At 28.9% G+C, this 16,614-nt stretch overlaps 2 protein-coding genes across 2 annotated transcripts in view; one reads left to right on the forward strand and one right to left on the reverse strand.

Annotated features, from left to right (window-relative positions):
* Nucleotides 1–2,079, reverse strand: part of LOC108557489 (spondin-2) — a 106,740-nt gene extending 104,661 nt beyond the window's left edge. The window contains exon 1 of the mRNA XM_017914016.1: nucleotides 1,767–2,079. Coding sequence (XP_017769505.1) covers nucleotides 1,767–1,977 — 211 coding nt within the window. The 5' untranslated portion in view covers nucleotides 1,978–2,079. The remainder of the gene's footprint in view (nucleotides 1–1,766) is intronic.
* LOC108557445 lies at nucleotides 1,974–15,252 on the forward strand. Its single transcript, XM_017913951.1, has 2 exons — nucleotides 1,974–2,175; nucleotides 14,969–15,252. The coding sequence occupies exons 1-2, from the start codon at nucleotides 2,040–2,042 to the stop codon at nucleotides 15,250–15,252; spliced, it is 420 nt and encodes a 139-aa protein (XP_017769440.1). The 5' UTR covers nucleotides 1,974–2,039.
* Nucleotides 15,253–16,614: the final 1,362 nt, after the last annotated feature.

Genomic DNA, 16,614 nt, shown 5'->3' on the forward strand with positions numbered 1-16,614 from the left:
ATATTCTTTAAATGGAGAAATTATATTATTATAGCATTTAATTTTCAATTAAATTTGTAAGTTATTTATTTTTTTTATATTTCCGGTTTAAAAATAAATGGTAAAGTAAACATTAAAGAAAATACTATCACAAATGAATTGACTGAATAGTAAATAAATTCTGAAATCTTGGCACTAAAGTATATACATTTTAGTTATTTCCTCTAAGTAATAGATTTCTAACATTTAATTTACAAAATTTGTATTAGCAGAGATAAAAGGAAATTGCCTTAAAGGTAAATAAATATACAAATCTTGGCTAGAAAAATCTAATAATTAAAAAATTTATAGATCAAAGATATTTCTATATATATTTTTTTTAATTTACAATACTTTTGTGTATAATTTGTATTGATTCTAAATACATTTATTTTTTTTATGTTAAATAAAAATATTTCACAGGTCTATACGTTTTAACCATTTCTTTTCTGTTATTTATAGAAATCTGAACTGGAAGTGGCTAAGTTGGAATGATAAAGTAATTTAAAGTATTATATTATCAACATTTTTTATTTATAATTTACTGTATCAAACTGTGTGGTTGATGAAGAATTTCGTGGTCTATAATTTATCAAAAGATAAACCTTTCAATAATTGAGAAATATATAAGTTCAAAAGAAATCTTAACTTCAAAAATTCTTAAAATTAAATTAATTAATTGAAAATTAAACAAAAACTTTTTAAAGACTAAAAGTTAATAAAAGTATTTTTAACTTAACTCTCCAAAATTAAAAAAAAATAAATAAAGAATATTTTTTTCCAATAAATCTTTTCAATGAAATCAAAACCCGGTAACTAACTTATAAAGTAAACCAAGTAAGGTATTTTTTAAATATTTGATTATATACTGAATTTTATTATGTTTGTTTCAAAGAAACTTGGGTTCAAAACAAATAAAGGGTGATTTTTATAGTATAATTAAATATTGAGTGAGTTATATAATACATACATATTTTCATTACATACGCACAAGTACCTTATAGCCGCAGGAAGTTAAACTCAAATATACTTCTGGATCAATATAAAAGTTTTAAAAACATAAGAAGATATATAAGAAGATAAAAATATAAATTAAAAGTAAACTTTCGTTAAAAAACAATAAATTTCAAATTTAATAATTATTATTTTTTCAAAACCAATGCGAGTATTGATTATTTTTAATTTGATTCAACTGGTATTTATTTTTTAAATATTTACTATAAAATTATTCAATTTAAATGAATCAACTAAGATTTGTTGATAATTATGTTGACTAGTATTAAAATATATGTCTTTTCTATGAATATATTTTGTAAATCAATAGTAATAATATTGATAAAAATATAAGTTTAAACAAGTTCTAAATGTTAATATAATATTAAAGATAATTTTGATATTGTCATCAATATTTATATATTATTTTATTTTATAGTGAAACACATTTCGATTTGATAGAAAAAAAAATGTGCATCAATATTTTATAAGCTAATATTATGGAGGAATATAAAATGTATATTTTCATAGGGAAGTAAAGTGTGTTGTGACTCTGAAACTAAAATATTGAGTAGTTGCTTATTTTTCAATATAGTTTTAGATCAATATGAAAGTTTGAAACTTTCTTCAGAAAGTTAGTTTCTGTCATTTCGTAATTGAAAATGATTTTGTCTCAATAGGCTAAGAAAATATGAGAATCCCTAAATAATATTAAACTTTTGTGTGGTTTTTGGAGAAGTTAAAATAAGACATACCGAAAACTTTGGACCATTGAGCAGGTGGACGCCAATCTGGGTAATGTTTTGGGAACTTATCTCTGGACCAGAACGTGTGAAGCACCACTTTGTAAACGGTCAGCTTGTCCGGCTGGCAGGGTTCGCCGTCCCCTTTGACGACGGGGACGGTTGCGACCACCAGGAGGATCAACGCGGATGCCGCGAGGCACACGCACGTCGCGACGGTCATACCTTTGGCGCGCGCTCTCAGGATTCGCAAGGATCGGCACCAGCGAGTGTCTGTCTGTATGTATGCAGTGCGGCAGTGTACGCACTCCGCGAGCTTCTGCAGGAGGACTGAATGAAGTCGGCAGCCTCGGATACTTCGGTGGCAGGATCAGCAGGCGTCGTCGTCGGTCGGCCGGTCGGATTGTCGGATGGTCGGATGGTGGGTAGCCATGGAGCAGCGCGCGGCACTCTACTCTCCTCTGCTTCTGCTCCTCACACTTTCCATCCTTTTTCCTGCTGCTATAAAGTTCGATAGTCCCATCCTGCTCATGCTTCTATAACCCCGACGCCCCAGCGCAGGGACGTACCCGGAGGGGTGACCCGAACTTCCTGCAACATATATTTATCACAATACTGTTCATTAAATATCACAGCCAAGAGATTACCTAATACCTCAAGTAAAGCAAGGACGTTGCCACTACATACCAAAAAAAACCTAAGTTTGTCAATCAATTCAACTCTAAATAGTCCCAATCACATTTTTGTTTGGTTGATACAATAACAAACATAAATAACTTAATTCAGAAAAATCGTTTTGATTCCCAAACAATTTTTACTTACGAAATAGGCTGTTTTTTTATAAATATTATTGCTAATCTTAGTCTAATTTTAGCTAATGTATACTATAAAATTAGAGTAAAGATTAGCAATGGTATTTCTATTAATTTTACTTTTTAAGAACTGAAAATTTCCTGAATTTTAATTCAGCTAGTAAATTCTATGTACATTGAGTATTAACCAGATAGATAAGTAAAATTTATATGTAACTACTATAGTTTTTCCCAGCACTATAGTAAGGAGTAGACAGAAATCATTAATAAGAAGAAAAAGATATACAGAGGCAATACTATTTATTTGTACTACCTCAATTATGGATCCAGAAATATTAAACATCAAAGATTTGTAATCAAGTAAGAAACATTTTTGAAATAGTAGATTGAAATGAAAAGATCATATATAAATCAAATATGATTAACTGAAAATGAAATGGAATAATTCAAGTAAATGGATGATAAGGATGGGTTACAGGTAGAAGTTGCTGGAGAAAATGTTCAGTTCATTGAGGGTCGTAGTGTTATAGAGGTTATTCAATGATCTGGAAAGTTAAGTATTGCACGATGAAATGGAAGGAGATGAATTGTGAAAATACTGGACTCACTAGACTAAAATATCGCAGCATAATTTTATGAGAAATGCACTATTGAAATAAATAAATTAATAAGGATTAAGTGAAACAAACTAACTTCTATTTTTTTAATATATCTCCTTTTTGACTTGTAATAACGTTAAGGTATAAAAATAAGCATAAGGAAAAATACTAATGACAACTAGTGTGGACAAACCTTTATAATTCATAAAATTAATATTTACTAAAAACATTTCTAGTGTATTTCTAATATCTACAAATTTCTACGTATAAAATACCTTATATAAGTGTAAATATATTTGTTGTGTTTTATATACTATTTGCAAACTACCTAGATATATATGAAAAAGGAATTGAATTGTACAAATTATATCTAAATAAATAATTAATTCAAAATACAAACATAAATAAATATTTTCATTACCTTATTTAATACGAAGCATGTTATGAAAATATAGGTAATCTTTCGATTTTCTTTCAAAACTAATATTTTCAGGTATTCATATACTGCATATATATCTGGAACTTCAAAATTTCTATCATTTTTGCTAATAAACTTGTAACACCTGAAAAACAAAAAGTTAAAATAATTGTATCTTAAATTGAAATTTATTCATTTTACTTACAAATGTTATTAAGACATCAACATTAAATTATGTGTAGATAATTTGCATAACAAATTCGAATTTGGTAGAGAAACGTCAACTTTATTTATATAAAATAAAAACGTCATTTACTTTTCGTAGTGACTGCTTGATTCTATCATTAAAAACAGTATTAACTTTAATTAGCAAGCAAAGTAACAAAGTAATCGTTTTTATTAACTTTTATTATTTATGAATTTTATAGAATCCTAATAAAAACCAATATATTATTTTTTAAAGTATGGACTAGTGATTTTAAATAAAGTGTACGTTCGTTTGAATATTGTGTACGTCAGTGCGAATGTTAAGACACGTGTATACAAAAACAATGTAAATAAGTAAATTTATGTAAATTCACTTACCGTACAATATTTTTTTTAATTATATGTAAGTACTTAATTTACTTGCCACATTTGAAATTATTAAACTATATTATATAAAATTTGCAATTATTATTGATTATATATTAAAAATCAACAAGTAGTTTAACAGAACACCACAGTTTTTGAACTACAATATCCCGACCCTTCGTTGGGACTACTTAGACGCAAACGCTTAATACAAATATTTAATGCGTTTCGATTTGGAAATACCCGTTTGTCATATCACGTACTTATACCCACAGTTTGCTAAATAGTTCCAATAAATAAGCTTCTGCTGAGCTCCAAAATTGATGTTAACTATTAAAGTATATTCTGGCGATCTGACGATAAAGTGTACGGTTGTGGGAACATTGAGTACGTTATTGCGAACGTTTTAAAAAAAACGTAAATACTTTTCTTTATATAAAAAATCACTTGATCTACATATTTAATATATTTTTGCTTGAAAAATACCTATTTGTTCTATTTCATACTTATATGCACTAACTTGAATATACTCAATTACAGTGAAGCGTTGACTATTTACCTTAACCTTATAATTTTATGAAAACTTCAATCATAATACTGCATTTCTATCTATAAGCACGATGACAATTATTTTTATTATACAGTAAATATCAACTTCTTCTTCGAAGCACAACATCCCTATCCTTCATTAAACCACAAATATTTCATGCATTTTGATATAAAAATTCCCATTAGTATTATCACTTATATCCACTAGTTAGTAAATAGGTGCAATAAATACGAAACTGATGAAGCCCATATATTGATCTTAACTTTTAAAGAGTGTACAGGTGATCCGACGATAAAATGTACATTCGTATGAAAATGTACGTTAGTGCAAACCTTGATTGTCTCAGCTTATAATAATTTCTTTAATCATATGTACGTTAAGCGAATCATGACTAGTTACCTTAGCCCTGTATTTTTTTTAAATACTTTTTCCTAACGATAAGAATAATGCAATATTTGTACTTTAAATAACTACAAGTAGTTTAAAAGAACGCCACTGGTATCTTCAACCAACAACAACTCTTCGTTGGATACACTTAAACACTTAACGGAAATATTTAATGCATTTCGATTTGGAAATACCCGTTCGTCATATCATGAACTTATATTCACCGGCTGTTAAATGTTTAATAGTTGCAATCAATACGCTTCTGATGAAGTCCAAAAATTGATTACGTCCCTGTACGACGCCCTCTCGTTGCGTCCGTCTGCATCGACGCCGACGCTCCGCAACATCATTTCAAATCCTGCCGTTCGATTAACCGCCTACGCCACTGCAGGAATTCACGTGCAGCGGTCGCACGATTCACAACTAATTAAATTCATTCCACAGCCTGGATCCGGATCATTCCCACATCTTCTATTTCCAGAAACTTTATTAACATTTCATAAACTCTCCCATTCACCCGCCTCATTTCGTACCGAATTATATAACACTGTATATAATTATAAAATTCATTTAAAACCACTTCCAAAACTTTTATACAATTCCCGAAATACCCACAACAGATTGTAATTACTATTACGTAATTCCTACATAATCCATTGAAATTTCTACAAATATGTTTAATATGACCAAATCAAATAGAAAACATATATAGAAATAATAAGTAACTTAAGGATTGTTGTAAAATTTGTCATTTATTTAAATACAGCAACGCCTTGCATAGTCCGAGTAGTAAGCAATATCCCGAACTGTATGAAACTAGTGAATCGGAACTGATTGAAGCCGGACTATGCGAGGTATTTGACATCATTTTAATGAAAGTAATTTACTTTTACTGTCATGAAAATGTTCTGTTTTTGTCGATTAAATGCTGAAAATTATTGAAGAAGAGTCACGTTTTCGAGAAATATTGTACACTTTCATATCATTACTCCGAACACGTACATGTCAGACGTGTTATATACTTTTTTTTTCTTTTTTTTTGTTATAAAACTGATTTTGTAACAACTCTGCAAATTGCTTAACCCATACTGAATCTATGCAAAACGTAATTAACCAATTACACGTTTTATCGTACGCATTTTATTTCCGTAATCAAAGTGAATTTGGGCAACGCCATGTGCTGCATATAAATCCGTCGAGAATTATCGTGTTTTATTATAGCACATTTCATGTTCCAGAACCTTTACTCGCCAGGACACAGATTAGCCAATTAGTGAATATTCATATTTCCCAGGTGGCCCAGATTTTCAGCTTAAAGCTAGATATTATCAAAACCAGAGTCATATATTAGACATTATTCAACTAATCCCATAGTAAAATTTTTGAGTTCAATTTAATCAGACCTATATTTAGGATAGAGGAAAGTATTTAATTCGTAACAAAATAAGTGTCGGATTTTAGTTTTTTTTAAGGATTATTTAAATACTGATATTAAGTGTATCACTAGTTATTTATTTAAATTAACAATGGACAAAGTGACTTTAGTAGTCGCCTGAAATACACGCATTTGTCAAAATAGTTTTTGTAGTGAACAGATAAAATATTGTAATAATTGTTTCTTTGGTTTTTTACCCGATGACAATTTGTTTAGGGTTAATTATTACGGTTGTCTTTGCAAAAACTATCCAAAAAGTCTTCTTCTTCTTATTTTCCTCTCCACACTTGCACAATTTCGCCAGCCACTGTTTTTATTAATTTGAGATTTCTTTATACTGGCTCAGCGCTTTAGTCCAAAAAGTCTATATTCGAACAAGTACATTAATTCCCCCAATAAAATAAAAATGGCCTATTGGTAGTAGAACCATGCCAATCAAAATCCAGCAATATAATGCTATACCACATTGCAGTTGATGATGAGGAAGTTATTCGCACTGGTATTGAATATGGGTGGACCATAAGAATGATTTGTCAACCACCAAACAACCCCAATTTCGATGTCCTCGATTTGGGTTTGTTTAACACCATTCAATCACTACAACATAAAGAGTTCAGTATTGATATATGAGTTCATCGGCCGTTTATAAAGCATGGGACGAAAGAACCGCGTAAAAACATAATATTTCAGAAGTATATGGAATTGACCATTCTTCATAAAGGAAGCAACGATTATAAGCTTCAAAAACTTGACCGTTTATAGTTACTAATTTATTAAATGTTACTCATAAGTGTTAATTTTCAAATACTTTCCATTTTATGTTACAGTTTTCTTGTAAAAATACACGTTAGTAACCCGGCGTAACCACAAAAAATATTAGAATAACATTAATATTTTCAAATGTACACTAGTAAGTACATAATTAGTATTTTTAGTATCATTTCTTAAATATAAAGATTCATAGAATTTTTAATTATAATTACTCATGTAAGTATTATACAAATCTACATATTTAGTAAATATTTTTGTACTAAAGCCTTTATAATAGATTATTGAGTTTTTTATTACATTTTTTACTTTTATTGATACAAATTTAAATTTGATCAAAAATAAGTTGTAATTATTTCTATAAGTATTATTTAATGTAGACCCGGCGCATCCACCGAATTTGTTGATTATTGTTATTTTATTTTCTTAATTTTAATTAAGTAATAAATTTCTTATTTGTATTATTTAAAAGTAAAATAAAATGCTTAATTAAATAACGTTAGTAAGTATTATTTAATTAATTAAGAATTCGGAAATTATTTCTGTCCAAACTGAATATTTACTTGGTAATATTGTGTCAGATGTAATTAAATATTTGTTTCGCAGAGGGAAAATATTGATTCGTCGAATGCTGATTTAATGCAATTGAAGATATGAAATGGGAAAGTTATTGGAGACGGACTGGGTTGTATTTGTTTTCGTCTGACTTAAAATAAAGTTTGCTTTCAAAATGTAATAATCCTCGACGACAATGAAGGTAGTCGCCGTCCCTGAAGAGCGCATTTGTTTAAGTTGCAAAACAATGGGGACGGCTTCGGGGAAACGCGAAGACTCCGCTCCGAAAATTGGCCGCAAACAAAAGATTTAATTATCATCAATCCGCCCCTCTCCATAAACTTACGACAACTGAGTCAATGCAACAACAATAATAAAAAACAACAATCCAAAAAAATATATATAAAAAGAAGTGTATATAATGCAAACTGTAGAAATACAAGCAAGTCGTATAACAAAAGTTGATTCAATTACACAGATTTTTATTGGTGCATTGTATCGGATCGAACTGTGTAGATAATGTACAAAAGTCTGCAGTGGAAGGATATAAAGAGAAAGAGAGACAAAAAAATCTGCTGCAGCCGCCGCCTCCGATGTTTCAAAACCAGAAACTTTCCGCCGCGGCTAAAACTTTTGCTCTGGGCTCATTTTATTTAATTTGCCCAGGTCGTCGGATGTTTATCTTTTTAAGATGTTTATTGCACCCCATCACAACTTTCAAAGCCTCCTAACTGTATTTATTTTTATAATTCCCCTTTATCTTCATATTAAAATATAAAATAAAATTCATGTTTTGATTTTTATCAAAAATATAATAGTACTAGTTGTAATTTGAAAGAAAAAACATAAAAAAAAATATTGTAGTATCGGACACAGTCCAAATGTATAGAGCAATTTTTAGGAAAGAATATTTTTTTACCTTTGTGTTCAGATGCAATTCAATATTAAGTCAATTTTACTATGTAAACAGGTGCATCTTATGGTCTGAAAAATACGGTAATAAGAGATTAAAAAAATAATTTCAATTTTTACTTGTACTCAATATTAAAAATTAAGTCAACCCATAAGTCAAAGATTAACTTATTGGTTGCAATTTCAATTATTTTTATGTATATATTAATATAATTAATTAAAGACTTTTACAACTTCATTTCATATAATATTTATCCAACTTGAGTTTAATGGTATTCTGTTATAGTAGATTTTTAAAATTAGTCTATTTAGTTACTTTATAAGTAAGGTGAATATACTTAATACTAAGTTATGTGAGGTTACTTAATATTTAGTTAGATTGTAATAATAATATTAATCTTTAAATTAGTATTTTGGTGAACAATGTTAGTGTTTATACTAATCTCATAGATTCCAAAACAAGTATTAATTAAACTTTCAATTCTCTTTAGTCTTCTACTATAAGAAACTGACTAAATTATAAAATATTAGCTTATTTAATATTAGATTAAGTAAGCTTATATTAGTTTAGGTTAAATTTAGATTATATTTTGGATTTTAAGATACGTTAGATTAGCTTATCATATTTTGAGTTTATTTAGGCTAGATTTTTGTTTACTTAAGTTAGATTTATTATTAGATTATATTATTTTTCTAATTGCTTTAATTTTATATTATAATAAAATAATTTTGAAGAACAATATATTAAAGTTTTCAAATAATTCTCATTTATATTTAACATCTTAAAAGTTCAATGTTTGTGTGTAACAGTGGTGGAAGGTGGCAACAATGTACACCATGAAGTTGTCAAGGTTGTTAGCTCGGAGAAGTTAAGTATCATTAGTCTTAAGTTAACATCGTTAAGTAAATAAACGTCATCTTTGAAAACCCAACGATTTCTTTCATTCACCCGCGAAACTTGGTCTTTCGTTCAAAACATTAAGTATATCTTTTTTATTAAGTAGAGTAAAGTTTAATTATGGTTTTCGTATATTTATTACTACTAAATAAAAATAAAATGAAGAAAAAGTAAGTTAAAATTAACTATTAAATGTATATAAATATAATATACACTATAAGAATACAAATTTACAAAAAATGTATGTAAACGTAATTATTATATTCAAAAAGAATATGGATATGGGCACTTTTCTAGTTTCTTATATTAATATTTTTTTTCTGGCAGAAAGACCTATGGTTAATAGCACTTTTCTTCTTTTTTTTATTATTACCATAAAGATTATTATTAACTTTTTTCAGTCGCATTTAGTTTTGCTGAAACACTGTCTAATTCTAAAAATATTGTTGTATATATTGTAGCAGGAATAAATGATAAAAATTAGAAGAAAAGTAGTGTAATTTATATCTTAAAATGAAGCAAGTTAAATTATTTTATATTAAGAATTATACCATATTAACTGATTAAATTATAATAATCGTCTTAGCTTAGGGGATGGTCCAATTAAGGATATATCTAAAAAAGGGGTAGATTCTATAAAGTATTGAAATATCCAACAATATAATTACTAAATATGTTTCGGAACGGTTGTTGTCGATTATAAAATAATTGCAACATGTTTACGTAAATACTGCTGCTCAGGTGGAAAGGCTGCTTCGGAATAGATGGATGCATGTTGCGTGCAAATGGGAGTGATGTAAATGCAACGTGAAACTAGAAATTTTCCATCCCTCCGGTTTACGATTCCAGACCGTGGCTAATTAGATTGCTCGCTGTCCTAATTTGAAGTTAATGCTTCGCTGGGGGGCGGCGAGTGGGCGGAAAGAGGCGTCGGTTCTATGGTATCCGCAGCATATTTTGGACCGGGCTTATAATTACCGCGAAAAGCTTATATAAAATTTAACGTGCGTTCGCATGTAAAAGAGCAGAGAAACGAAAATCCCATTTTACGACCGTCATAATCATCATTCAACCATCCCGTATACTGTACATCCTTGCGCGTATTTAGGAAAGCCTAATAAGGAAATCTAATCGCTCATAATTAAATCCACCCCGTTCTGCCCTCAGGTCCTGCGGGAAAGACGTATCGCAAGATCCTAATGACGCATAACATCCTTACTGCCTGTTCGGATCACCTGTTAGCTTATTACATTCCATACGAAATGTTATTAATTTACATTCCTTTTCCCCCCTCAACGAACAACAAATCTTGAAACATGAGCGTAATTCTACTTAACTGGCGTATTTAATTAAATATTTGTTTCTTTCGCTGAAAAGCAGACATTCCTGCTTAACACGTGGCAGTATTCAATGGAATTCATATTAATTACTTTCATCTTGCTTATATATCCTGATTACGTAGCAAAATCAAGATTTGGTACAAATCAAGATCTTCTTTTCACTAAAAATTATATAAAGCAAAAGCAGGATTAAAAAATATGTTTTCGATTTAGTTGACGTTATGATAAAGAATTTTCTATACATAATATTATATACAGTATACTTTGCGTATATATGGAAATATGATATTCATAAATTGATCAAAAAAATACATTTCAAACGTTTACTAAAATAATACATTTTACATGATATTATGTTTCGTCCTATATAATAACAGTCCCACTTTCCTATACATACTGAGTGAGTTTACTTTCATCTTTCAACAAACACCACCTGCACTTACATTTTTATTGATATAAGTGTACAATTTATTCCTCTCGACATTTATATAAATTACAATTATTGTCAAAAACAAGTTCAACAAATAAAAATAATTGTCAAATTATAAAAAATTATATAATAAAACAATTCAATATTAAAATTATTTATTTACCCAAATTTTGTCATGCGACTAACGACCAAAGTCTCTAAACTAAAAATACTAACATTTTTGTTGTTTTTAATCGTTTTATTTTTTCAATTAATTACAAATTTATTAGATCTATTTCTTCAAAAAAAATTATGCAATAAAGGTTTAACTCATTGAAATTCCAAAAGAAATAATATTTATATTTCAACAAATAAATTTATTTAACCTGTTTTTTTTAAGTTCTAAATTTTACTATTTATGTATAGAAATAATTTAATTAATTTACACAATGTAATGGAACTATATTGTACGCTTTATATTAAGATTTGTCGTGCTTTCAATTGAAAAGAATATTAACAGAAATATTATTTAAATTTCTGCAAATCAACGTGATTAGCCGGTTTTTTTAAATTTAAATAAAAAAATTATTAAAACATAAAAGTTAACTACTTCTTTAATTTACACAAGTTATGAGAAATAAAAATAGGACAAACCATAACAGCAGTGTGTCGGTTTTCAACCAAAACGAATATAAACACAAAAATAATATTCAATTGTTTCAAAGTAATGTATTTAACCGGTTATTCGTTTCAAATTTATAAAAATCGGTTTCAGATTCTAGTGTTTATATATAACATTTAATTATTTAATTAATTTATAAATTTTATTGAAAACATTTTGGTTTAAAAAACCGGTATTTTCAATAACATTTGTTAATTGTTTTTTATGTTTTACATATAAATATTTGCTGAATATTACAATATATTTTCATCAAAATTTTATAAATTTGTGAAGTATTCACTATTGAGTGTAGCAAAAGTAGTTTTTATGCAGATAGTGTTGAGCACCATTAATTAATTTCAATTACAATCCCATCTATACTTTTTTCTTTAGTTAACTTCCAATACCTTTTAATAGCAGACCCTCCCTTTTTATCTCGCCCATAAAAACTTACCTAATCGATCGCCACTACACGCCACTTTAAGCTGACTTTTATTATCGCTCCATTGATTTTCCTCTTTGCTGCTCCTTTGAATATTTGAAGAACTCTTAAAACTTAGATAATGAAAGACGGGATACGCGAGAAACGCGCCGAAGCATTTTTATTATATAACGATAACGTGCGGGGCCCTGACGGAATTACTCCAGCCCATCCGGAATTACGTAACTCGCAAATCCGGTTTGCGTAATTCCGAATCGATGAGATCTCATCAATTAAATCTTATCAACTTGGAGAGCAGTACTCCTCTCTGTCTGCAGCTGCTAATATTACCAACGAGTCCTCATGTTTAGATTTCCCCGGATTTAGGCAGGTAATTTAATCCATTATAACATCAAGCCTACCAATTAAAATCGTTCATTTATTTCTAAAACAATATACATCCATTATCTCAATTATTTCGCTCATCCCTTCAGCAAACATCAGACCATTATCACTCAGTTCATCCCTTATTTTCACAGGGTTGATACAGAAAACAAATATTTGAAAGAAAAAACCGGTTATAAAATCGTATTTAAAGAATCGGTAGAAATTTATACTTATTTTAAAAATTGAATTTTTTAAATGTATCCATTTTATCTGTCATCTATTCAACAAAAATCTGACTATTATCACTTTGCTCAACCCTTATTTTTATAGAATTCAAAGTAAAGTTCGGTAAAACCGGTTTTCTAATTCTAGAATTTAAAAAATCGGTAAATATTTTTACTTATTATAAAAATTGAAGTTTTTAAATATATCCATTTTATCTGTCTTCTATTCGACAAACATCTGACCATTATCACTTTGTTCAACCCTTATTTTCATAAGATTCATAGTAAGGTTCATACAAAGAATATAACAACTTTTTGAAAAAAAAAAAACGGTTTTCTAATTGAAGTATTTAAATCATAGAGTTAATATTTATACTTTCCTTAAAAAGTCAAGTTTTTAAATATATTAACTTTCTCAATTATTTTGCTCATCCCTTCAACAAACAACAGATCATTATACTCAGTTCAACCCTTATTTTCACGACATATAAAAAGAACAAAAAAACAGTATTATTAATTTCAGTATTTAAAAAATGAATGTTATTCAATATTATAGCACTAATAAAAGAAATTATAAATTTCTAACAGAAAATTGGTTTCCAGAACAATTTTTTATATATAAATTATAGTTATTTTCATATTGGTTAATTAATGATAATTGATTCTTGGTAAAAATTTCAATTTATATAAACCGCTTTTGTTTAATTTTAGATTAATTCATAAAAACCGGTTTTAAAAACCGGTAAACTTCAAATTCAAAACTTTTTTCACTTTAAAACTGCTATATAAATATTTAATCTGATGAAGTATGAATCGATTATTTTTGATTTAACTTTTAAGTTAATTACAAAAAAATGACTTTGATGTGGATCATTTCAATTAAGTTAATTTATGAAAATTTTTATTGAATCACGTCGCGACCAGAGGGGACGTAAAATTAATCAATCTCGGGAACGGAGTGGATTTTTGGGGTTGATTCGCTGCGTATGGGGGTTGATCGTGAGAGGGGAAGAGAAGAGTGTATGGGTTTGGTCGTTCTGATGCAATCCGTTCGGTAATTGAACTAATTCCTTGGCATACAAATGCCATTACAATTAGTTGGAGCAATAAATTCCGGTGTGCATTATAAGTTAAATTAACACTGTATGTTTAGTGTTATGGCTATATGTGTGTTTATTTAATTTATCGTCCTGCAGAGAGATTCGCAACGCGCATAATTTTATTGTGTTGCAAAGGGGTTTTCTCCCCCTATGCTATGAATATTTAGCCGAAAAGTAAACGAGAACGTTAAATTTGAATCTCACTTTAGTTATACTTTGGCCTTTAAAGCACATCCCTTACAATCCACACACGTGCAAAGAAATAACTCGAAGATGAAATACGCAATTACAAAATAAATACGAGGACTTCGCGGTTTATACAAAAATATGCAAATGTTCTGTGTCGGCTAGTATTTTGTATGCTCGAAATTATTTTACTTAATCCTTTTTGGAGACAACCGCATAATCTCGTACCCGGCGCATCCACATAATCCAAATTCCTAATGCTTTCTCCATAATGCTTAAACAAAGGTATGTTTTATAAATTATAAAAAAATTAAAACTTATTAAATTTAAAAGTATTATAATAACTTATGATCCCTTTGTAATACTTCTACATATATTTTGATGATAAAACATAAATATTTTTAGTAAAATGTAAAGCAAAATTAATAAAATTATGTAAAAAATTACAGATTTTCATAGTTATATAAAAATGAATTTAATTAAAATAGCAGTTGCTTTTTAAAGATAAAATAAGTAAATTTAAATAGAATCATCGGAAATCAGCAAATTAAATCTACGTAACAAACTTTTTTTTTGTAGAGAGGAAACATTACATAGGGACTACGGGCGGAGTCGTGGTACTATGGGATTCTTACCGCACTAAAACCTCTCCCCTTCTTCGCCACCATGCAGGACCTGTATCACTATACTACTCTGCGATGCTGATTATCTATGCCTCTTTGGCATTTCCACTACATCATGTAAATGCTGGCCTCCACTGCCACTATCCTCGTAGACCCTTTGCAGCCTCCACTCGTCTTCTTCTTCTGATATGTACCCCGCTACAATATCCCAGCTCTTCGCACTCTTCAGCATTTGACTGATAACATTTTCTGGCCTAGCAGAACTCCCAATTCTGCGTCGGACTCGTGCTTCCTTTCAACCCATCTACAGCACCTAAATAGGGCTATCGTCCTGTGAACCAGCACCTTTCATCCTCCTTCTTCGCGATGAAGTGCAAATACTTGTCAAAGCATCCATGGCCAGACAAACCTGCATTATCTAAACTGATAAAACCTAAATCAATATATAAATTAAAGTAAAGTATAGAACAGAATTGTGTAACATATGTATTTGCTCCTACGTTACCCCAAGATCTGAAAGAAAGTAAAAACTAAGTTGTAATAAACTTTTTGACTACCTTCTCATGTGTATTTTTTTAAGTATTAGCATCTTTTAACAACCCAAATGTTTAGAATATTTTAATTGATAAACTTTGTCATTAATGCCAGGAAGTTCATGTTTACCCTATTAGGAGTAATTTTCAGCGGTTTGTTGACCTCTGCTATACAACGAAACAATGTTTTTGAATTGTTTTTGTCTGTTGGGGTAAGAAAATTTCAGGGTAAATCCAATTATTTCTATTGACAGTATCATGAATATGTGTTTAATTAACTTATCCACTTGGATTTCTATACAAAAAAAATTGAATTATAGTGAAAAGTAGTACACGTTAAAAATATACTTAAAGAGATTGTATAATTTATATACATTTAATTATTTTTATTTCAATTTAAAAAAATGTTTATTCTATAAGTAATAAAAGCCTTATATAGTTATGAAATCGCACCATCACATATGGTTAGGAAAACGATGAATCATCGATTGTTGCGAATGCTAAACCAAACCTTATATGGATACAAGAAATAGTACGTTTTGATTACAAATTATTGAAAAAAATCACAAATAATCAACATTATTTCAGAAATATTACATAATTGCAATAAATAATTATTAAAGTTCCCGAGAAAAACGTGTAAATTGTAATTGTAACTTTTTGAATGTTATACCGTGTTATTTGAAAAGTATACAAAAAATTGTATTAAACCGTGTAAAAGCGAAAACGTGTAAAGAAAGTACCTTAAAACGAGAGATAGGTATATTTAGCTGTTGAAATAGATCGTATCGATAAAACACTTTCCAATTACGCATTGAATTTACACAAATGAAGATAATTTGTCAAACAACCACGTTAGGTAATTTCTATAACAAAAATAAGTGAATTCAATGAAACTATTAAAAAAAAATAGACGAGACATAGAAGTAATATATGCAGTTTTTTTGTTCTTAGATATTTTATTTGAATTTTTTTTTTTCTAATTTTATCGTCTAGACTCGAGACGGAATTTTCTACACATCTTTTTTATTGGTTTTACTACGTTCCATTCATCAATGCGTATTTCGAA

The sequence above is a fragment of the Nicrophorus vespilloides genome, unplaced genomic scaffold, assembly GCF_001412225.1.
Source record: "Nicrophorus vespilloides isolate i.1.1-1 unplaced genomic scaffold, Nicve_v1.0, whole genome shotgun sequence".
Lineage (NCBI taxonomy): Eukaryota > Metazoa > Arthropoda > Insecta > Coleoptera > Silphidae > Nicrophorus > Nicrophorus vespilloides.

What these genes read in the sequence shown, in the direction of transcription:
- LOC108557445 (XM_017913951.1), top strand. Translation starts at nt 2,040, where the DNA reads ATGCAGTGCGGCAGTGTACGCACTCCGCGAGCTTCTGCAGGAGGACTG. An exon ending in GATTGTCGGATGGTCGGATG is followed by an intron (nt 2,176 to 14,968) that starts GTGGGTAGCCAT and finishes TTTTTTTTGTAG; the next exon opens with AGAGGAAACATTACATAGGG.